Here is a 24,454-nt window from a genome sequence, read left to right on the forward strand (position 1 = left end):
TTTGTTGCAACAAGACTGCACTGGTTGTACGGGTAGGAGTCATCCCTAGTCTGCCCCACCCTGTAATTCTTGGTAGAGACTTCCCAGGTTTTAAAAGCCTGGTACAATTCCGCGGAGAATTGGAATCATCCGAGGTAAGAAGGGAGGGGGCATTGGAACCTCCAGACAGCTTGTTTGCTATGTTTCCATTCACTGACCCTGACCTCTTTCTCAGACACAATAAAAGTAAAATAAGCAAATCACGTAAGCAAAGACGGCTAGAAAAGAAAAGAGGGCCGCCTGTGAGGTCTGTGTTGCTGGGTAATTTTGGTAATGGGAACCAAAAGGGGGTTGGCACCCAATGTAGCCAGAATGACATTTCTAATGAAACAGGGGATGTAATAATTGATACTGGACCTGAGAATGAGACATGGTTTGAGTCATTTAAATTATGTGGTCAATTCGGCAGAGAACAAGAGAGGGATTCAACTCTTGTAAATGTAAAGAAGAGGGTGGTATCTGTTAATGGTGTGCCAGTGGAGGGCACTGTTGTTAACCCTAGAGAGCATTTTATTGTGAAGGACAATTTGTTATACCGGGTTACTGAAATTAATGGTAAGAGAGTGGAACAGTTGTTGGTCCCTCAGACCTATAGAAATACTGTAAAGAAATTGGCGCATGACCATTTGTTCGGTGCACACTTGGGGTGGGAGAAAACATATCAAAGAATCTCGCAGAGATTTTATTGGTTGGGGATACAGAAAGATGTAGAAAAGTTCTGTAAATCCTGTCCCGAGTGTCAGCGAGCTGGACCTCGCCCACACTTTAGAGCGCCTCTGGAGTCAATGCCCATAATTGATGTCCCCTTTGAGCGCATAGCCATGGACCTGGTGGGGCCTTTAAATAGATCAGCGAGGGGCCATGACCATGTACTCGTCATTCTGGATTATGCGACCCGATATCCAGAAGCGATTCCGTTAAGAAATACAGCTTCCAAGCACATTGCAAAGGAGCTAGTGCAGGTATTTTCGAGGGTTGGAATACCAAAAGAGATCTTAACGGACCAAGGTACTCCCTTCGTAAGTAAGCTAATGCGGGACTTGTGTGCAACATTGCATATTAAACCTATACGAACCTCTGTTTACCACCCACAGACGGATGGTCTCGTGGAGAGGTTTAATAAGACCCTGAAATCCATGCTGAGGAAGGTGATCAGCAAAGATGGAAAAGACTGGGATTTATTATTACCGTACTTGATGTTTGCTATCCGGGAAGTCCCTCAATCTTCCACTGGGTTCTCTCCATTTGAGCTGTTGTATGGGAGACAGCCCAGAGGGATTCTTGATATAGCAAAAGAGACCTGGGAAGAGGAAGTATCATCAGGTAAAAACGTTGTAGAGCATGTGCTTCAAATGCGGGATCGGATTGAGAGGGTGACCCCAATCGTCCGTAAGCATATGGAGCAAGCACAGACTAGGCAAGCCCACTATTACAACAAGTCCGCAAAAGCTAGATCTTTCCAACCTGGAGACAGGGTAATGGTGTTAGTACCAACTCCAGAGAGTAAACTGTTTACTCATTGGCAAGGACCCTTTGAGATTATTGAGCAAGTGGGTACCGTAGATTACCGGGTGAGACAGCCGGGAAGACGAAAACCTGAGCAGATCTACCATGTGAATCTGCTAAAACATTGGACCGATAGAGAGGCCTTGGTGGTAACCCCCCATAATAAGCCTGATAAGTGCAGACCTCCTCCGAAGGTAACCCCACACAGAGTACCGGGTGGGGTAAACCTAGGACCTGATTTGAGTGTTAAGCAGGTTAGTGAGGTAGAGAAGCTGGTGGTTGATAACCGTGATGTCTTTTCCACTTTACCAGGCCGGACTCGAGAGCTCCAGCATGAGATTATCACTCCTCCTGGGGTCAGGATAAAACTGCGCCCCTATAGAGTGCCGGAGGCAAAAAGGGCGGATGTTCTAAAGGAGCTGAAATCCATGTTGGACCTCGATGTTATTGAGGAGTCCTCCAGCCCCTGGACCAGTCCAATTGTCATGGTCCCAAAGCCCAGCGGGCTATGGAGGTTCTGCAACGACTTTCGTCAATTGAACGAAGTGTCTAAGTTTGACGCATATCCAATGCCTCGTGTGGACGAACTTATAGAAAAGTTGGGCAAGGCTAGGTATCTGACGACCCTTGATCTAACGAAAGGGTATTGGCAGATTCCGTTATCATCTGAGAGTAAGGAAAAGACAGCCTTTGTAACACCTTGGGGCCTATACCAGTACAAGGTAATGCCATTTGGTCTGCATGGAGCTCCGGCTACATTCCAGCGCCTCATGGATAAGGTCCTGAAGCCGCACGCCGAATATGCATCGGCGTATATAGATGACATAGTGATCCATTCGGAGACATGGGAGGATCACATTATCAGGGTAGGTGCTGTCTTGCAGAGTCTCAGGGAAGCGTCGTTGACAGCTAACCCTGAAAAGTGTTATGTGGGGTTAACTGAAGCTAAGTATTTGGGCTATATTGTGGGAGGAGGACAGGTAAAGCCTCAGTCCAGCAAAGTGGACGCCATCAAGAATTGGCCACGACCAGTGAACAAAAAGCAAGTGAGGGCCTTTCTTGGTTTGGTAGGCTATTATAGGCGGTTTATACCAGAATTCTCTACAATAGGAGCACCACTTACTGACTTAGTAAAAAAATCTGCACCCAACATGGTCCGGTGGACTAATGTTGCAGAGCAAGCATTTCAGAAGTTGTCAAATGCCTTATGCAGTGAACCGGTGCTGGCAGTGGCAGACTTCACAAAACCTTTTGTGGTGCAGACTGATGCTTCGGATGTAGGCATCGGAGCAGTCCTCTCGCAGGTAATAAATAATGAAGAGCACCCAATAATGTACCTCAGCAGGAAAATGCTACCGAGGGAAACCAGGTATGCAGTAGTTGAGAAGGAATGTCTGGCAATCAAGTGGGCAGTGGAGGCACTGAAGTATTACTTGATTGGTAGGGAGTTCACTTTGGTTACGGACCATTCTCCTCTCAAGTGGATGAAGGAGAATAGAGAGAAAAACGCGAGAGTAACCAGGTGGTTCCTTACACTTCAACCTTACAAGTACAAAGTGGAACATCGTAGTGGTTCGAAGAATGCGAATGCTGACGGACTCTCAAGAGTACATTGTGGAGTGAGGGGTTCCACCGAAACTAGTTGGTGGGGTAGGAAGGTCGCTAAAACCAGTAGGTTTAAGCTGGGTGGGAGGATGTGTAATAAATAGGTTTATAATTACTAATGTTACGAATATAGAACAGTGGGGGTGTCTTATATTGTAACATAAAGAATTATAATATTTAGTTGATATGGGTTTTAACCTGAAATAGGTGCAACTGTTATGGTTTATGGTTTGTTGTAACGGCAATGGAGTGACCACTTTTGATGGGTGGCGCTGTTTCAGATAGAGCTATGGGAAATAATAGACCTATCTAGGAAGAGAAAGGGAACTCTGTGATTGACCTGTGACCCGGATCTGAAAGGTGGCCATCTTTAAGAGGGGCAAGGGGAGTTTGCAGGGGGAGGAAGTGGTTGGAGTTAGTGAAGAGTGAGAGGGGGTTTACAGACAAGAGTTATACAAAAGGACATTTGTGGGGTCAAAGAGTGTCTTTTTGGACATAAAACAAAGACTGGACCTTTGAGTGTGGAGTCTAGCCTCGAAGTCCAGTTAAACCAAAGTCTGTTGGAAAAGCTGACTGGCCATGTGCTCAGCGCAGGAGTAACCAGAACAAGGGAACCAGAATGGAATAAAGGTTTCCTTGGAAGACAGTAAGTGAAGCAAATAAATACTTACTACAGTGTAAACAAAGCAACAGAGTAGTTGCAAAGAGACTGCAAAACCCCACTCAAGAGCAAACCAACCAAGTGCAGGTCAGGTATACACTGCCGAATGTATATAGTGTAAATAGTGGTCTGTGTGAGTGGAATAATCAAGGGTATGGTACACCAGAGTCTTACACAACTACCATTGTAGGTAAGGGTACTCTGGTGGAGGTAATGGTGTCAGACTGGCAGTGATAAATTGGCACACAGACAGTTTAAAGGCTACCACTGGTTGGTAGTGAAGATTTGAGTTGTTTTCTTACTGTTACCTTCACCTTCTAACAAAATAAATATTGCCAGCAGCTGATGTACAGCAATTACAGTTGTGGACATTGTAATCATTTACACCACCTCGGCCATCCTGTTACAATATATATATATATATATATATATATATATATATATACACACAGTACTGTGCAAAAGTTTTAGGCAGGTGTGAAAAAATACTGTAAACATAGACATGTTAATAGATTATATTTATCAATTAACTAAATACAAAGTGAGTGAACAGAAGAAAAATCTAAATCAAATCCATATTTGGTGTGACCACCCTTTGCCTTCAAAACATCATCAATTCTTCTAGGTACACTTGCACAAAGTCAGGGATTTTGTAGGCATATAGTCAGGTGTATGATTAAACAATTATACCAAACAGGTGCTAATGATTATCAATTCAATATGTAGGTTGAAACACAATCATTAACTGAAACAGAAACAGCTGTGTAGGAGGACTAAAACTGGGTGAGGAACAGCCAAACACAGCTAACAAGGTGAGGTTGCTGAAGACAGTTTACTGTCAAAAGTCATACACCATGGCAAGACTGAGCACAGCAACAGGACACAAGGTAGTTATACTGCATCAGCAAGGTCTCTCCCAGTCAGAAATTTCAAGGCAGACAGGGGTTTCCAGATGTGCTGTCCAAGCTCTTTTGAAGAAGCACAAAGAAACGGGCAACGTTGAGGACCGTAGACGCAGTGGTCGGCCAAGGAAACTTACTGCAGCAGATGAAAGACACATCATGCTTACTTCCCTTCGCAATCAGAAGATGTCCAGCAGTGCCCTCAGCTCAGAATTGGCAGAAAACAGTGGGACCCTGGTACACCCATCTACTGTCCGGAGAAGTCTGGTCAGAAGTGGCCTTCATGGAAGACTTGCGGCCAAAAAGCCATACCTCTGACGTGGAAACAAGGCCAAGCGACTCAACTATGCACGAAAACACAGGAACTGGGGTGCAGAAAAATGGTGCTCTGGACTGATGAGTCAAAATTTGAAATATTTGGCTGTAGCAGAAGGCAGTTTGTTCACCGAAGGGCTGGAGAGCGGTACACGAATGAATGTCTGCAGGCAACAGTGAAGCATGGTGGAGGTTCCTTGCAAGTTTGGGGCTGCATTTCTGCAAATGGAGTTGGGGATTTGGTCAGAATTAATGGTCTCCTCAATGCTGAGAAGTACAGGCAGATACTTATCCATCATGCAATACCATCAGGGAGGCATCTGATTGGCCCCAAATTTATTCTGCAGCATGACAACGACCCCAAACATACCGTGAAAGTCATTAAGAACTATCTTCAGCGTAAAGAAGAACAAGGAGTCCTGGAAGTGATGGTATGGCCCCCACAGAGCCCTGATCTCAACATCATCGAGTCTGTCTGGGATTACATGAAGAGAGAGAAGCAACTGAGGCTGCCTAAATCCACAGAAGAACTGTGGTTAGTTCTCCAAGATGTTTGGGCCAACCTACCTGTTGAGTTCCTTCAAAAACTGTGTGCAAGTGTACTTATTATTATTATTATTTATTTCTTAGCAGATGCCCTTATCCAGGGCGACTTACAAGATATCACATTATTTTACATACAATTACCCATTTATACAGTTGGATTTTTACAGGAGCAATCTAGGTAAAGTACCTTGCTCAAGGGTACAACAGCAGTGTCCCCCACTGGGGATTGAACCCACAACCCTCCAGTCAAGAGTCCAGAGCCCTAACCACTACTCCACACTGCTGCCAACCTAGAAGAATTGATGCTGTTTTGAAGGCAAAGGGTGGTCACACCAAATATTGATTTGATGTAGATTTTTCTTCTGTTCACTCACTTTGCATTTAGTTAATTGATAAATATAAACTATTGACATGTCTATTTTTGAAAGCATTCTTACTTTACAGCATTTTTTCACACCTGCCTAAAACTTTTGCACAGTACTGTATATTTTAGCTCAAAGAGCCAGCTGCCCAACGTTTTGATATGTTGTACATATCTTTCTCAAGGGAGCCTGTGTTTGAATCAAAACATTGGAGGTATTGGGAGTTGAATTAAGTAGGATGAGCAAAACAGGGTTTCTTCAGAACTAGTAGAACTGTAGTGATGCAATCCGTTCTTTTAATTTGAATAGCTGCAAAGCATGTCAGGCAATAGGGGGAAGCAGCTGGCTGGTGTGACAGGAAAGAAGACATCAGGGGTGGGGACAGCTTCACCCTCCAGGGGAAAAGACAACCCTGTCTGAAAGCAGGGTTTGCAAACAGATTTCTTCACCTAGCGTAGTACCAGATGTCATATTTTATATAAACATATAATACAGTACATGTTTGCGTTGACATGTGTTTCTGTCAAAACTCCACATTGAGACCTGTATATTCAATGGATTATTAATTATTGTGGTAGCTTAAAAAGGTCCTGCATAATGGTGGAAAATGCCCCTTTCCGATGGGAGGCCATGTGACATGGTGGGACAGGCTAATGTTTAATCTCCTGTTGCAGATGGGTTTTGCCGATATCAATCTGTCAGAGTTCGCGGGGTCAGGCTTTCAGATTCACCACTCAATCCTGGAGATGTACGACAGCAGGGCAAGCAAGCCTGACAACTCCATACTCAAGGTAGGATTAGGCACCTCACAATACTCAGCTTACTAGTACAATACGTCAATGCACTTTGAGGCATGGAGACTGAACTGCTCCCTCCCTCCCTCACCCCCTAAGAGAAAGGGTGCTCCCTCCAGTCTAGGGCAGGTTTGAGGCAAGGAGACTGAACTACTTCTTCCCTCCCTCACCCCCTAAGAGAGAGGGTGCTCCCTCCATTCTAGGGCAGGCTTGAGGCATGGAGAGTGAACTGCTCCTTCACTCACTCCCTAAGAGAAAGGGTGCTCCTCCAGTCCAGGGCAGGCTTAAGGAATGGAGACTGAACTGCTCCCTCCCTCACTCCATAAGAGGGAGTCTAGAAACAGATTTTAACCAACAGAAAAAAAGATTATTATTCAAAATGATATATATATATATATATATATATATGGTGCATTGATGTGGTAAACTTACTTTCTAATCACCCAGAATGAGTCATGGAATTGCTTTGACTAGCAAAGAAAAGCGTACAGCATGCCTACTCAATAAAAGGCTCAATGTTGTCAGACAGTGTTGTTAATTGACATGGCCTCAATTCAAACATGAAGAGACGTTCCTGCAGCAGTTTGAACAGTAATCGGACTGCTAATAATCATGCTACATAGATATTGTTTTAATAAGGAGTTGGAGGAGGATCATTTGAGTAGCGTATCAAATGGTTAAGGGACGATGTAAATATAATGAAACACTGTGGCACACTGTACAGGCAGCATTCACAGAACATTCCAAGTTCTATTTAATTGGAAAAGTACCTTCATGATAACCATGATCAGTGCCAGGAAACTGCAGTACAAACGTGCACCTTTAATAAACAAAATAACACCAAAGTACAAACAAAAGTCACAAGGGCCAAAATAAAGGTTTAAACAAAACACAAAACGTAGGCTGGGCATTCGCCTTCACAACTTACAAAAATACTGTTCTGACTGGGCAGTGTTCACTGAACTTTTAAAGACAGACCACAGGACCACAGGACCACTCACCAAACTCCTCTCCTCTATTGAAGCCCTGTGCTCTCCATTTATAGGATGTGTCTGCTCCCAATTAGCACCAGTTGTTCAAGTAGGAGCAGCCACATTCTCACATGTTTTTGGCAGGGACACCACAATATTTAGCCACAGTGGCATTTTCAGTATGGTACATATTTGAATTTTTTAAATTTCTATTATTAATCACAAAGCCAGATTTTACAACATTCCAGCACATCTTGCTTTGCCATTTTGGCTGCAAAAACAGACCTTTCAAGTTAATCCAATTTCTCTGAAGAACTTTGAACATTCTCAGACTCGACCAGTTTCTTTGAAGAAACGTCACTGAATTGCCATGTCCAAGTCCACTCTGATTGGCTGACAGGCTAGCAGTGACACATTCAGCTTGTTATTGACATAGCCAGCACCATTTTAATATATCCAATGCGTTGCTCTTCAGATAATCCAGCTTTGATCCAATTTATTTGACCTTGAAAACAGAGCTTCCAATAAACTGGATCAACCTGACCCCAATCCAGTTTCTTTGACTGTGGAAAGACTCCTGTTTTAAAGTAGCAACCTTGTGGCCATTCATTCCCCGCTGGTACCTGGTGTGAGGTGTCTTTTCTGTGGGGTAGAGCTGACTGTACAGTGATCCCCAGTATAAACACTGTAACCAGTAAAAATATATACTACACAGGCTTCACACACAGGATCACGGTTCATCACCATTCATGTGACATAGTCCAGCATATTTTCCAGTTTCATACAACATATACGTTGCACGTAAACCCAAACCTAACAAGGCTTGTTACAGTTCAGTAGTCGTTTTGCCTTTCTCCATCGTCCTTAGCAGGGAACAGTATTTCAATAAGCTCTCATAGTGTCCACTATACAGCTGAGCCACACAAGGCTGTTCTGATCCACGGCTCAGGAGGAGCCTGGTTGTGTTTCCACTGCAGAGCCAGAGCTGTGCAGCTGACGCCACACGCAATGAACGCGTCGAGTCATGCAGATCATGCCGTGTGGAGAGGTGCTGTGTTTGAGGAGTTGTTCTTCATATATTACTGAATACAACTGAAATGCAACGACGGGCTGATTACACAAAGAGGAGAAGAATGCTTCTCGGAGAGAGAGAGCAGTAATTTGTACTTTTCTCTCCTGTGACTCTCTGCACGCCATGTTGTTCGGCTTTATCCAATGTACTGACTGAAGAAACGCAAAGACGCAAATCATTAACCCTGCCCCTGGCAGACGTGTTGTAAGGCCAGAGTTTCATGCTTTGGTTCTCACTCGGCTCGACAAAGCCAGTGGAAAACCACCCGTACCATGAGGGTCTGGGGCCTGGAGCTCTCCTGGCTCGGATGTGCCAGTGAAGAGGGGTATCAGACTGAGCCAAACTGTAACAGCCTGTCCCGATCAGCCTCAATCAATCAATCAAAACCTTAATTCAAGTAAGCAGGCGTCTTCCCAAATAAGGTTAAAGGGGCGGGGCTTAATAAGTGACATTTATTAAAGGCATCTGCCATATGCAGGTCTTAAAGGGATGATTGCGCCGGAGTGAGGCTTTCACACTGCCCCCCTGTCTCTTGTGTTGCAGGTTGGAATCCAGATGCAGCTTCTGGCTGGAGACCCCTGCTTCAGAGTGTAAGCATACAGAACTGGACAAACGAAATGTAATGCCAGAAAATGTAAAGTGATACAGAGTCACCAAAGTGTAGGATCCAGACACCAACCGGGTATTATAGAACCAGATCAGGCCAGAGAAAGATCTTGTTGTTATAGTGTCATCACTGTCAGCAACCAGACACTGCTGGGAAGCAATCTAAAAGAAACTAGATGCTTGGGTATGGAGTACAACATGGAATCGAACGAACCAGCATGCCAGCCTAAAAGTGATTCCCAGCCACTGTTAACCCCTGATGTGGCTGTTACCTGGTTACTGCATCTATCTTTGAAAAACCATTTTTACTGCACAACACAAGACAGGGGAATATCACAGAGTAACAAACAGTAGTCTTTTATTCAGTACATTGTAATAGATTTTAAGAAAAAGGGTTACAAAAAAATGTGGTAGAAATACATCACTGTCTGGAATCTTGTGTTGCATCAGTTTTCGTGAAGAACGACCTTCTATAACTTTCAGAGACTGAAACAGCACAACGCGAGGTCCAGGCAGTAACCTCTGTCTGTCCCCTCCCACAGGCCAGCGTCTACGACCAACACAGCCACTCTGCCAGAGGTGAGGCCCTCGGTTTCAAACGCCAGCACGGAGCCCCAGGGCACCAGCAGAGACTTTGGGGGAGGTGAGTGGAGTCGGGGCTCTCAATGTCCCTCAGACACGATGCAGATCGGCTCGCGGCTCAGAGAGCTCGGGTTAGGTCTGGAAGGTATGGCTTGCGCTGTGTGGTCTGCTCAGATCTCACACAGATGAACCAACAAACAGGCCTGGTCAGTATGGCCTGCACTGTGAGTGTGATCTGCTCCAATCTGTACGAACTAAGCAGTCATTGTCAGGGCTGGTCTGTAACAGAACATGTGTCTAACACTGCTTACGAAACTCTTAAGAGTTTACCCTAACGAACAAGCATGGCCATTTAGACAATTCATACAATTAAAGGCAGTGGAAGTATAATATGTCTGTGCTGTTATAGTTGTGCTAGACTGCGTTATGGTTCTCAGGATATTGTAAGGAATGTAGTTATTAACTCTTTCAGTCCCCCTGTAGCAATGCGCCCCCTTCTGGTAGCGTGACGGACACAGTAGTCAGACAAACTGGTTTCAGCGCTCTTGCCCACTTTTATTAGGATTTCAAACCTGCCACCCCTTTAAGTGAAAACAAAACACTTGTACCTACAAAAGAGAAACCTAGCTCTTATTAGATCCCTGAACTAAACGTTACCTTGTGGTGTTTAAGCAATAGAATATTCAGAGAACATTTTTTGACCACCTTCAGTATGGTAATAACCTTCAGTAGACACAAAATAATAACTGTTTTCTGTCAAATGAGTGGCATCAGCATATGGAATGAAGAGGCCAATTAGACAGGACAAGTTATATTTACCCGTGCGACAGGGTAGCCAAGTGGTGACGACGTCCCCAGATACAGAAGCTGACTGATACACAACACAGCCAGGTACTCGGGTGATAAGAAGCTGACTGATACACAACACAGCCAGGTACTCGGGTGAAAAGAAGCTGACTGATACACAACACAGCCAGGTACTCAGGTGAAAAGAAGCTGACTGATACACAACACAGCCAGGTACTCGGGTGAAGAGAAGCTGACTGATACACAACACAGCCAGGTACTCGGGTGATAAGAAGCTGACTGATACACAACACAGCCAGGTACTCGGGTGATAAGAAGCTGACTGATACACAACACAGCCAGGTACTCGGGTGAAAAGAAGCTGACTGATACACAACAAAGCCAGGTACTCGGGTGAAAAGAAGCTGACTGATACACAACACAGCCAGGTACTCGGGTGAAAAGAAGCTGACTGATACACAACACAGCCAGGTACTCAGGTGAAAAGAAGCTGACTGATACACAACACAGCCAGGTACTCGGGTGAAAAGAAGCTGACTGATACACAACACAGCCAGGTACTCGGGTGAAAAAAAATGCACTGCGGTGCCATTTTCATTAAGCAAAAATAAATACAAAGATTGAACAAAAAACACACACTGCTCACAGAGCAAAAATAAAAGTTTAAACAAAACAAATCTCGCCCACTGACACCAACAAGCAAATAAACAAGTAAATGCGCTGGTGCTTCCAGCACACGTAGCAATTGTTATCTTTTACTTCTTACTTTTTTTAATTTTTTATTTCTTTTTCGCGCTGTACCGTTTTACACACACTCTCGTCATAGTCGGTGTTGGCATCTACGAGCAGCGGAATGGCTTTACGAAGGCTGGAGTCACACTGGCTCAACAGGAGGGATTCATAAATTGTCCCATTGTTGTCAGGGTTAGGATCTCCTTCATAGGCAGAGTAGGCTGATCAGAGGTGTGACGCATACACTGAGGGATGTTCCTGCATGGTAACGCTCCTAATCCAGCTGTTGAGTGCCTAATACTTGGAGAAGTCCCTCTCGCTGTTGATTTCTAGTAGCTCTCTTATGCTTAATGCCTTCAGGTAGAGCATTAATCAGACAGTGGTAGACAGGCCATTAAGAGGATGCAATGATCCCAGTCGGTACATGGGGGATTTCCTCTTACTCTTTCTAATGTGTTCAAGAACTCTATAGGGTCATGTTTTAAGGGGTCAAAGGGTCTGTAGCAGGGCTAGTGTTTTGTTTGTGTATTGGTGGTGGTGGTTGGCAGGGATGGGGTTAATTCCTATCCCTGCCAAATACACGTGAGAATGTGGCAAGAGCCTCAATTGAAAAATTGATGATTAATAACACTGACCTGGTATTCCCAGTCTTTAATCTGACCTCTCAGTTCTGCATTTTCTTTTCTTAAAGCCAGTTTAGTGTCAGCATTTTAGTGCTGCCTCAGAGAGTTTTTTTTTCTGCCTTTGTGGCTTGCCCGCAAGCCCAGCAGTGTGGTAGCTACCTTCCCTTTTTATGCTTTTGGCAGCCGCGGGTCATTTTCAAATTGGATTTGAGCCCATTGCCATGGGCCATTTTTATGATCAATACCCACAAGAATGTCTTCTTTGAGTCCATGTTTGGCTATATATTTGGTTTTAAAATCATATATTTTTTAACTTAGAACACTTCTCCATATAGTGAAGATTGAAACTCAAACACAAGTCAGAGGCTTCCAGTGATGTACTGACCAATTTCATGCAATGTACTCAACAACTGTTTGTATTGTATAGTTAGCTGGATTTAGTAACAATTGTAGGGTGATAGCCTCAATTTCCATGTTGTAACAATTATAGTAGCGCTAACCTGTAATTATTCTGTGCTACCAGCTGCTGTTTTGTGGGAGCAGATATCACAATATACTTTCAACACAATTTTGCTGTCGGCGCAGCAACACACCTATTATTAAAACAATTGAATAACTCACAAACTTGCTTGGTACCAATTCAATGCCGTTTGGTAGGGACCGCCATATAACTGGAAGGGTAGTTACGCTGGATGTCTGTGGTATAGAATAATCACATTTATTATTATATATATATATATATATATATATATATATATATATATATATACACACCTATTCTCATTATCACTCCTGAAAACGATACAAGATAATACACGTTATAATAAACTCATAACTACTTTCTCTACAGTAAAGTTCATAAATCATGTTTGTTACACAAGCAAATACTTACTATTTATTCAAAACAATGGAATGTATTAAACGTGCAATCATACAATATGTTCAGAAAATAGTTAAAAACAATTGCACAGTCAGTTTTACACTAAAACAACATTACAACACCCAAGGCATTAGGAAACAATTCATTAATGAAATGTTAGTTAAATTAGCCATAGTATATACTGACGATTAACAATGCCTGCACAAATCACACCAAACCCATGGTAACCTAGCTATTCCCGAATGGAGATAGAAATGAAGAATTATACTTAGTTAAATTCCAATGAGATTGTAGGGGAGTCTGGATGAACAGCACGGCGACGTCAGGGCTTGCAGACAGCGGTCTTACTGGAGACTGAGCAATATGATCTACAGTACAATAAATGTACAGGTAAAATAATGTTTCTACCAGTCATCATGTCAAAGGATGTTTGAGTAGCACTAATACCCATTAGAACTAAAGGCACATTTCTATCTCAATCTTTTCCTGAACTAGAAATATATTTCTTAAGGATATTGATTATGGTTTGGATAGTCGAGCATTCAACCTGTCCTGAAGACTCAGGGTGGTAAGAAATATGTAGTTTCCTATTTATTCCTAAGGTTTTCCATACATCCTCTATAACCTGAGCAGTAAAGTGAGAACCCTTATCTGATTATATCTTCAAAGGAAGAGCCCATCCTGAAAACACGTGATTTACTAAAAGTAAAGTCATTGTTTCAGCAATGTTATTCGGTGAAGGAAAACACTCAACCCATTTTGTAAAACAACAGTTTACCGTCAGTAAATATTTATTTCCTCTAGAGGACCTTGTTACTGGGCTTATCCAGTCTATTCAGATATCTGACCATGGAGGTACTGTACCTTTAGTTTGTAAAGGTGCTTCATACCTAGTAGAGGGAAGTTGAAATTGACAACAGGTTATGCATCATGTTACACAATTGATAACATCACTATACATATTTGGCCAATAAGCTACTTGCTTAAGTGTCTCGTAAGTGTTTTTATCCCCCCAGTGACCACCACAGGGTTTGTCATGTGTATGTTGTAAATTATACCTCTGTGTCCTAACGGAACGACCCACTTTGGAGTGCCTGTTTTATCACTTCGTACCAACAAGTCTTTAAGTAATTCGAACTTTTTTGGGTATACAGGATTTTTAAATTATGATTGTTCTGTAGGTCACAATCAGGATGTGGATGTTCTACTTGTGCAAGTAATAAAGGAATAGGCTTTTTCACATGTGCCCACAAAACATGGTGATGATAATCTATGACAGGTCTAAACCTTCTCAACAAATCATTGTCAATTAAAAATTCATCATCACTTTTATCAGAAAAGTAGACAGGATGTGTTATATACATTGGCCCGAACTGAATTTTCATCCAGCATTTTCCTCGCAAAGTTTGCATACATTTATTGTAAATCACTTTTAGGTACTGTAATCTGTTTCCCTCTTTCCAAAGACAACAGTAAGTTCAGATCCTGAATCAATTAAAGCTAGACCACTCAAGTTTTCGTGCAACCTAATTTTAAAATACATCCTTTCTGCAACACCTTTAGTAGCCAAAGGACCTAAATAATGCTTATTTTTACTTAATTTAGTTGCAGATATGCTGGGGCTGTCACCAGTATTAAAACTAGTTTCATTCTTGGAATTTCATCCAGCTACATTTGTCTTAGATACTCTGAGACTAATTACATTTGCATTTCCTTCATCCTTTTCATTTGCTAAATTGTCATTACCATTGAAACATTCATTATCAACCAAGTTAGAAAGTCAGTCAGCTTGTATAGAAACACTCGTATTTGTCAGTTGCGTTCCGGAATGGTATTTGTCAGTTGTGTTCCAGAATGGTATTTGTCAGTTGCGTTCCAGAATGGTATTTGTCAGTTGCGTTCCGGAATGGTATTTGTCAGTTGCGTTCCGGAATGGTCTCCGGAAGGGGAAGGAACATTACTTGGCAAGTTTGTTGGACTAAGCTCTCTAAACAATTTGACAGCCGCTTCTAACTGTTTTGACAACACCTGATTTTGCTCAAACAACACCTGTGGATCAGCAACCTGAGTACTCTAGTAAAGGTGCAGGCAGTGCAGAAAAGTACACATTTTTTAAAGCAGGCTCTTCAAGGTCAGGGTTAGCCTGTCCATTGAAGTAAGCTTTCTATAATCTGGAAAGAAAGTCTCTGGGGTTGTCACTAAAAGCACAAGTCATGTGATACGCTGCTCGCTTTGCTTCCTGTAGATTACAGTATTGATCATATTTCTTCCTCAATTCTTTACAAAAAGTATCCACATTTCCTAACGTTGCGGCAGGGAAATTTGTACTCCAGGTAAAAGCAGGTGTTTCAAGGGTCATTTGCCGCTCCCTCGTGATCTGCTGTAATTTCAGATACTCACTGACACAATCGATGTCATAAGACGTTTGATGGGGATCAAATTTGCTACCTATTTCCCTAACCAAGTCTTTTACCTTCAATTATTTTTTCCTCAAATCAACACTGAAATCAGTCACTTTTGTCTCCTCTCCCAACTGGTGACTGCCTGACAACACTGGAACTACAGCTGCCATGTTTATTGGCTATAGGCTTTTGATCACTATGAGTTCATTGTCCCTGTTTGATTAATTCCATCAAATCCTGAATTGTGTATTTATGTTCCTCCCTAGCACTGTACAGTGATTTACTGAACTAGGAGAATTATCTGGTACTCTGTTAGGGGTAGAGGGATAGTTGGGTTGATCACAGAAGCATTCAGTGAATCCTGATCTCTCAGGTTCCACAGGTCCTGCATTCCCAGCAGTAGGTAGAGTCCAGCTGAAGGGGAGGGATTGTATCTCTCCCCACCCACAGCAGACAAGCCCATTCCAGCAGAAATGACAAGAGGCAGAGGCCTTTGAAACTCAGGATCCCTAGAAGCAAAAGAAATCATTTTAAAAAGATCCCTACTATCGATATCAGAAAATACCCTCTCGGAAGGTATGTCATTTCTCTGACAACTTGTTTCTTTTGACTCTATTACATTACGTTGAGACTTAATTAACCTGTCACAATCTTTTTTTTGTGTTTGAATGATCTCTTTCGACTCTTCACCAAGAGTCATCAATCACTTTAGCCTGATCCCTTAACTGATTTAGTTGCCTGTCCGCTGTATTTTTCAAATGTCTTACTTCATTTCTCAATTCACAAGTACCCACAATTTTTTTTTTTTTATCACCAGCATTTCTTTGGTCTTCCTCAGACAATTTCTGAATAAACGACTCCTTACACCGTTCAGCACAGTTTTTTCATTTTTAAAAATACTTTCTAATCTGGCCTTCTCACAGTTCTCATTCTCGCTACTTCTAGATTAAACTTGGAATGTTCAGCTTTATAAGATTCGTTTTCCTTTTTCAGTCTATCAATTTCAGTCAACAACTCCAAAAATGTAGAACCATCCTCTCCTGCTTCTGTGCTAGAACTTTTAGAATCTGGTTCCATGTATTTTTGCCTGAGAGAGACAGCTTTTCTCTCTGAAATCTGTCTCTGTTCTTGCAAATCTGCATTAAATGTACTAACATCTTGATTAAAATCCCTAATACGCTGTTGCCTAGCCCAGTTCAACACCATTACAGTAGAATATAAACTGTGGTCATTAGCACTTGTCGATTTATTTGTCTTAGATTGTGCAGCAGCATGGACCTTGTCAAAATATACAGGAATGTCTCCATTTGTTTCACCCTCTAATAATCATTGTCTAATCTCCGCGCTATGATCAAACACACGCTATATGCCATTATTTTGACAGTATTTTCTGCACCTCTGTTTTTCCCACCGATTGAGTATTTTCTAAAGATGCAGAAACACATCAGGAACCTATCCGCTAGTTTGGTTAATTAGTTATTCAGACGCTTTCTTTTTGGCTGAAAATTATAATGATCTAAGAATACGAGTCTATTTTCCAAAGACCAAAGTGGTGGAAACATTTTGACTTCCCCAGTTAGCTTTCCACCTGCTTCAGAATGGTCAATACCTATATCTGCCAGTATAATGAGGGACAGCACTTCAGATCGAGTCACCCTGACTTTCAACATGGATCCTGTGTGAGTATCAGCTGCTATTACCATTGAGGAAACAGAAGACAATCCAAGCCGAAGGGGGAGTTTATAGACCGCAGAATTGTAGGCAAAGAATACATTTTTTTGCATTTGGAAGCAGTGGTGCTGGAACCATTTTTAGTGGGAGTGCACTGGGGTTTGAGATCTGTCCTAAAAATCACTGCAGGAAGAGCGATTATAAAAATTACAAAAAACATAACAAGTGCTCTGGCTTTTCTGTTCCGTACCACATCATGGATCATTATCGCTGTGTTACCTGTTTGACAATGTGGGCAATAATCCCTATCAGTGCACTAGAGCGGACATTTCGAAAAGAGCTTGAAACACACTTTAAAGTTTTAGTGTAAAAAGTTGTCAGGACGTGAACAATGAAAAGAACAATTACAGGTATGTTATTTAAACAGTTGTAGCAACAGGTGGGAATGTATAATGCTGTATTTTTCAGAACCCCACTACTTACTCTTTAAGTCACTTGGTTTTAGATTTAAAAAGCAAAGTCCTTTTGTAAAGAGAGTTTTTTAAAATAATTTCTGGGGTCTCAATATATGACATCGTATGTGGCAGCAGTTATTTTCTTATTTTCCAGGAAAGATGAAAAATCTGAGTGTAGTTCAAAAGAATAATCCAAGTGAAGTCAGAGCTTTCAAAGATTGTGTAAGACAGTAGAGCTCGATATTTTTGTGAGTAAGCTCTTTTAAAACTAGTGAGTGGGCAGCCCCTTCTAAATTCTCCAGTCACATGTCAACATCCACGAGTCAATGGTTTTAAAGCAAACTCATACTTTGCAACAAATGGGTTTTACCCTGATTAAGTGTTCTTTGTCACGCCTCTCCCCCCCCCCCCCCCCCCCCTTTCCGGAGAAACATTTCATTAAAACAGTTTCATTATCCTAAAGAAATTCGACAGAAGATGATATCAAAAACACAATCTTACAATTTAAACTTGCTGTTTAAATAATTGTTTTCCTTTTTAAAGCATAAAACAAATACACTTTCAAATCCAAATGTTATAAGAATATTCTTTATTTCTTTCGTTCTTGTTGATAGGTTTAATGAACTGACTTTAATTATTTGACGAGGCCCTATCCACACTACAGAACCCATCTCGAGAACCGTACTCGAAACCGTTCTAATTAATCCAGCTCAAAGAGTCCACACTGAAGTATCGTTTCATGTTTAGGCTGGCTTAATGCGTTGTGACAGAGACAGAATGATTCTTGGTGATAAATCTCCCTCCCGACCTGTGTGAATGGAACAGAGTCAGCCATCTAGAAAAGGGGCGGAGCTACGGTACACTAAATCATCGACCTGGAAGAGAAACGATGTGGCAGCCGCGGATTGAAAGAGCGGTTGCAATCGTTAACCAAGGGGGCGTGATTGATGGTATATAAGAGGACGTAGCGAGGTGATCTGTTCCTTTGTTATGGTTAATGCTGAACTGGAAGTAGACCCGTATTGTAATCGTGAGTGTTTTGTTTCTGTTGTCGTGTCTAAAATATACTTGCTAACACGATCTGGAGCTGTCATTAAAGGCCAGCACCAAACCAGGACAACACTGCACTTGTGTCACGAATAGCTGTATTTGCACCACGAGCACAATTGCACTCACTGTGGACTTGTGATCGTGTTTGTGTTATTTGTGTGTGTTTAAATACCGGGACATATTATTTAGGGACTGAACCCGTGGATTAAATGGAGCAATACAAAACGCTGTGTATTGCCTGTTATTATTGTTTACTTACTTAAACAATACTTAAACAATACTTATTGTTTAAGTAAATGCAAACACACACAAGCAGGGCTTGTAGTTTTCGGGTTTTATTTTTAATCAGGTGACGTCCCTTTAAACAAACTGAGCTGATTATGATTCATAATTAAACTCAGAAAAAGCGGTTAATTACAAAACAATCTTTGTTTTTACCTTCATATCTTGCCTGAGCCTAATTCTGGTCCCCTTAATTATGTAAATTGTTCATCCCCAATCCTACTTTTAACTCGCATTTCACTTTTGCAGTCACCTAATTTAACATTGTGCTTTTCTTATTTTTCCCACTAGTTTAACAGAGATGTCCTGACAGGTTTTTTTAAGCATAAAAATGAATACCTAGTGAGGCGTGTACACTGATATCAAGTCCTTCAGTATTTCGCCAAACATATCACAAAGCATTTTGGAATATTGGAGGGTACACCAAAAATGTAGTTTGGCATTACAGCGTCCACACTTGTGACAAACCGCACTACTTGATGGGATCTATTTTAGAACCGGTCTGCCTGAGGTGGTTTTAAACCGGTTTAAAGGCAACTAATATGGTTTAAAGGCATAGTGTGGACAGGGCCTTAAGTCAAATTAGTTGAAAACATTCCACAGGGTATCGTTGTGACTGTGTGTATAGCCGATTAACTACTCTAGCTGTCTGCGCAATGTTTATTACAAGTGACTCTTTGCAGTCAGCTGAAGGAGACAGGATATCTGCATATTTCCTAATAGCTATTTTTTCTAATGGATTGTAAAATAGTCTGGTAGCCTGGAAAGTGTTAAAAAGCCTATTGAAGTCAATTTGCAGGCATCTGAAAAGAGATTAGAAACAGACCGGTCTCCACCAACCAACATTTTGAAGCTTCCTTTGATCTGTGTGCAGTCCTCAATACCTGAGATAAGGAGTTTTATCTTATTCTTAAACTAAATATGTTTAAAATAATTTACCTTCACCCTCTGCCCCTCTCTCTGTATCTCACTCCATCCCTCTCTCCGTCTCTCACTTTGTCCCTCACCCTGTGTCCAGTCCCGAGCTCGGATTCTCTGCTCCAGCACTTCGAGGTGTGTGGCTCCCTGTCCCCGGAGGCTGTCCCCCAGGACGTGGAGCAGCAGGAGCGTGTGGCCGTGGCAGGTCAGCTGTCTCGCGTGGGGAAGACCCGGGTAGACGCTCGAGATGTGGTGGAGAATCTGTGTCTCGAGAACCTGAGCCAGGAGACAGACCTGGTCCCCCCCGCGGAGGGTAAGAACTAGGAGTATGATGATACTCGCACTCTAACTGCCTTTCAGGCAGGTATAAAATAAATCTATTCATTAATGCATTGATTGCAAAACAAGAAACCCCCCTCACCTTTACAACGGAGTACCTATCAATAGCAATTAACTTCCACATTGCGTGTTTTAAAAGCTGATTGGAAGAAGATTTTCCTCTCATCCGGGACACTAACATTTTTACTGCCATACTGAGGTGGCAAACTGTTTAGGCTTCGATACGGCAGCAAAGTTGAAAAGTCACACGGTTTGAATGAAGTGAGGTTGGCTGTCCAGTCCTGGGAGTTAGGATTCTCCAGACAATCTGAAACCAAGACAGTGAAAAATAATAACAACTCAACATTGGAGCAATAGATCCACCGTCAATGACTGCAAACACTGTAAAAAGACAATTGGAAGATGGAACAGATAAACAGAATGACATTTGAAGCTGGATGCTCTTTAAGTAATGTTATTCTCTCTAGTGTCATTTCAAAAGTCTTCATGTTCAGCAACATTTCCCAGCATCTCAGTCCCTAACAGCCCTGCTTTCTCTTCTTCGTTTGGACAGATGGTGGTCTAGTGTTGTATGTTGGCCCTGATGGTCAGACTTCCCTGGGGCAAGAACACAACCCAGACAGGCAAGTCCCACGCAGGTTTAGAGTGGGGGCATTCAAACTGCATAAGATGGAACGAGCCCAATGCAGAAGAACCTCAATGTCAGGAACTCTACTCTTACAGTGATTAAGAAAGTTTACAAACGAGAGGAGACCATTCAGCCCATCTTGCTCGTTTGGTTGTTAGTAGCTTATTGATCCCAGAATCTCATCAAGCAGCTTCTTGAAGGATCCCAGGGTGTCAGCTTAAACAACATTACTGAAGCTTAAAGCTGAACAGAACACTTCCACAAATAAATCGTACCTAAAGAGCATAACTCACCCAGAAACAGAAATTTAACAGCCCACGGCTGTGACGCTGATGATACAGAGACTACCTAGATAATTCAAGATTTGTAGTTATGAAAATATTTTAGACTTTTATATACTTGCGGTTATGAATGAGATTTGTTCACTTGTTTTAACAATTTGTAACCTTAAGCCTGGAACACACTGCCCGATGACATCGCAGGAAGGGATGCATGAATGCATTAAGTTCAGTGGCAATGGGGTGAATCAATAGGCTAAAAGATAAGGCTATGGCAGTAATAACTATCTGCAATTTTGGCTAGAACTTAATGCGACGTGATCATGAAAACCACATACGACTGGAAACATGCATGTATTCTCTCTCTCTGTTACACACACACACACACACATACATACATACAAAGCTTATTAAATATATAATGAAGTGTTACATACATGGTATACATGTATACTCACTAACAACTACAAACACCAATGGCACTTCAGACGTATGTATTTAAAGCCTACAATTGTACATACTAAAATACAGACACAAGTAGAAGTCATCATAAGAAAATAAATTCCAACCAATGAAGACAGATGGCTTACCCCCACTCATAAAATAAATTTAAAACGTTTTTTAAATCTGTGCCGTCCGATTTTTACCCACACGCCAGATAATCGTAAATCAGCATTTTATATGTGAAGTGTTCTAAATAAATGCACATTCTGTGTGACACAATTCACAATTTGACATGAAGTTTACAAATTGTACACAAAATAGACATTCCCATTTTTTATTTAATTTCCATTTGGCTGCTGCTTGCTGGTGGCAGAGCCGTCTCGCTGTATGCTGGTAGTTTCCATAACAGTGAATTCTGCTTCCATTCATTTTTCCTGATCTTGTTAACATGCATTTTTATTAACGAGTTCCCCTTATTTCGTCGTTGAGGCAGGAAGTGATGTATGTGACCTGCGACGATTCAACTTTTAAGTGGGAAATGCCTTCATTAACAACCTCATCGACTCAATTTCAAAGCATTAACAGATTGATTTAATTAACACATTTCGTTTGAAAATCACTTACTAAAGCTCTCGTTAATATACCACGAGTTCGATACATTAACACAGTTTTTTTAAAATTCTGCCCTTCGTGTTTTTAAAATGAAAATGCATGTTTGCCATAGCAGGGCAGCAGTGTGGAGTAGTGGTTAGGGCTGTGGACTCTTGACTGGAGGGTTGTGGGTTCAATCCCCGGTGGGGGACACTGCTGCTGTACCCTTGAGCAAAGTACTTTACCTAGATTGCTCCAGTAAAAATCCAATTGTATAAATGGGTAATTGTATGTAAAAATAATGTGATATCTTGTAACAATTGTAAGTCACCCTGGATAAGGGCATCTGCTAAGAAATAAATAATAATAATAATAGCAGGTGTTTCTTTCAAAACTTTTACGGTGTTAATGAGGACGGTGCCTTCCATCCTGCACTGCTTCATCCACACAGTACCAGGGCTGCGCTGGCAGAGAACACGGTGTTCATGAGGACGGTGCCCTCCAGCCTGCACTGCTGCATCCACACAGTACCAGGGCTGCGCTGGCAGAGAACACGGTGTTCATGAGGACGGTGCCCTCCATCCTGCACTACTGCATCCACAGTTCCAGGGCTGCGCTGGCAGAGAACACGGTGTTAATGAGGACGGTGCCCTCCAGCTTGCACTGCTGCAGCCACACAGTCCCAGGGCTGCGCTGGCAGAGAACACGGTGTTAATGAGGACGGTGCCCTCCAGCCTGCACTGCTGCATCCACAGTTCCAGGGCTGCGCTGGCAGAGAACACGGTGTTAATGAGGACGGTGCCCTCCAGCCTGCACTGCTGCATCCACACAGTACCAGGGCTGCGCTGGCAGAGAACACGGTGTTAATGAGGACGGTGCCCTCCATCCTGCACTGCTGCATCCACACAGTCCCAGGGCTGCGCTGGCAGAGAACACGGTGTTAATGAGGACGGTGCCCTCCATCCTGCACTGCTGCATCCACACAGTACCAGGGCTGCGCTGGCAGAGAACACGGTGTTAATGAGGACGGTGCCCTCCATCCTGCACTGCTGCATCCACACAGTACCAGGGCTGCGCTGGCAGAGAACACGGTGTTAATGAGGATGGTGCCCTCCATCCTGCACTGCTGCATCCACACAGTACCAGGGCTGCGCTGGCAGAGAACACGGTGTTAATGAGGACGGTGCCCTCCATCCTGCACTGCTGCATCCACACAGTACCAGGGCTGCGCTGGCAGAGAACACGGTGTTAATGAGGACGGTGCCCTCCATCCTGCACTGCTGCATCCACACAGTACCAGGGCTGCGCTGGCAGAGAACACGGTGTTAATGAGGACGGTGCCCTCCATCCTGCACTGCTGCATCCACACAGTACCAGGGCTGCGCTGGCAGAGAACACGGTGTTAATGAGGATGGTGCCCTCCATCCTGCACTGCTGCATCCACACAGTACCAGGGCTGCGCTGGCAGAGAACACAGTGTTAATGAGGACGGTGCCCTCCATCCTGCACTGCTGCATCCACACAGTACCAGGGCTGCGCTGGCAGAGAACACGGTGTTAATGAGGACGGTGCCCTCCATCCTGCACTGCTGCATCCACACAGTACCAGGGCTGCGCTGGCAGAGAACACGGTGTTAATGAGGATGGTGCCCTCCATCCTGCACTGCTGCATCCACACAGTACCAGGGCTGCGCTGGCAGAGAACACAGTGTTAATGAGGATGGTGCCCTCCATCCTGCACTGCTGCATCCACACAGTCCCAGGGCTGCGCTGGCAGAGAACACGGTGTTAATGAGGACGGTGCCCTCCATCCTGCACTGCTGCATCCACACAGTACCAGGGCTGCGCTGGCAGAGAACATGGTCTCTTCCTCCGATCCCTTCCAATAATGAGTTTGTTTCATGCAACAGTACTATTTAAAAGCTTACAAATGCTCGTTGCTATGTCTTTACCATGGCTAACCACAGTGAACTCTCTATAAGAGATGTCATTTTTAAAATGCGCTGGTTTATTATTCCAAGTGCAGCGTTCAAATCCACGAGATCAGCCCAGTCACACAACAGCACTGTAAAGCCCAGGGTACTTTAACTGTATCGACCTGCAGAATAACCCCTATTTTAACAGTGATTGCCTGGGTGTATAGATGGTTTGAATTAAACTCCACGTATTAACATTTAAGATTAAGACTCACGCATGACTCACTGCTTCTCATCTCTTGTTTTTCATTTCTTTACTTGTTTCTTTTGTTCCAGGGTTGTCTCTGCTGCCAGGTTTGAAAAGGTTGTCATCTGAAATTAAATAAAATGAAGAAAACAAATTCTTTATGATGCTTTGTGTTCATGCTTGGGTGTTTATTTTGTGCATCGCTTTGAGAATGAAAGGTACGATTGCGAC

At 42.8% G+C, this 24,454-nt stretch overlaps 1 protein-coding gene across 1 annotated transcript; it reads left to right on the forward strand.

Moving 5' to 3' along the window:
- Nucleotides 1-2,614: 2,614 nt before the first annotated feature.
- LOC131705050 (early estrogen-induced gene 1 protein-like) lies at nt 2,615-20,965 on the forward strand. Its single transcript, XM_059007131.1, has 6 exons — nt 2,615-3,796; nt 6,611-6,727; nt 9,317-9,363; nt 9,922-10,022; nt 19,882-20,094; nt 20,674-20,965. Exons 2-6 carry the CDS (start codon nt 6,611-6,613, stop codon nt 20,844-20,846), a joined length of 651 nt encoding a protein of 216 aa, XP_058863114.1. The 5' UTR covers nt 2,615-3,796; the 3' UTR covers nt 20,847-20,965.
- The last annotated feature ends 3,489 nt before the right edge of the window (nt 20,966-24,454 follow it).

The sequence above is a fragment of the Acipenser ruthenus genome, chromosome 34 (assembly GCF_902713425.1).
Source record: "Acipenser ruthenus chromosome 34, fAciRut3.2 maternal haplotype, whole genome shotgun sequence".
NCBI classification, from domain to species: domain Eukaryota; kingdom Metazoa; phylum Chordata; class Actinopteri; order Acipenseriformes; family Acipenseridae; genus Acipenser; species Acipenser ruthenus.

Excerpts from the sequence above, each read along its gene's own strand:
- LOC131705050 (XM_059007131.1), top strand. The coding sequence starts at position 6,611 with ATGGGTTTTGCCGATATCAATCTGTCAGAGTTCGCGGGGTCAGGCTTT. Across the intron at positions 6,728-9,316 it reads CTGACAACTCCATACTCAAG|GTTGGAATCCAGATGCAGCT; the intron begins GTAGGATTAGGC and ends CTTGTGTTGCAG. Across the intron at positions 20,095-20,673 it reads CCTGGTCCCCCCCGCGGAGG|ATGGTGGTCTAGTGTTGTAT; the intron begins GTAAGAACTAGG and ends TCGTTTGGACAG.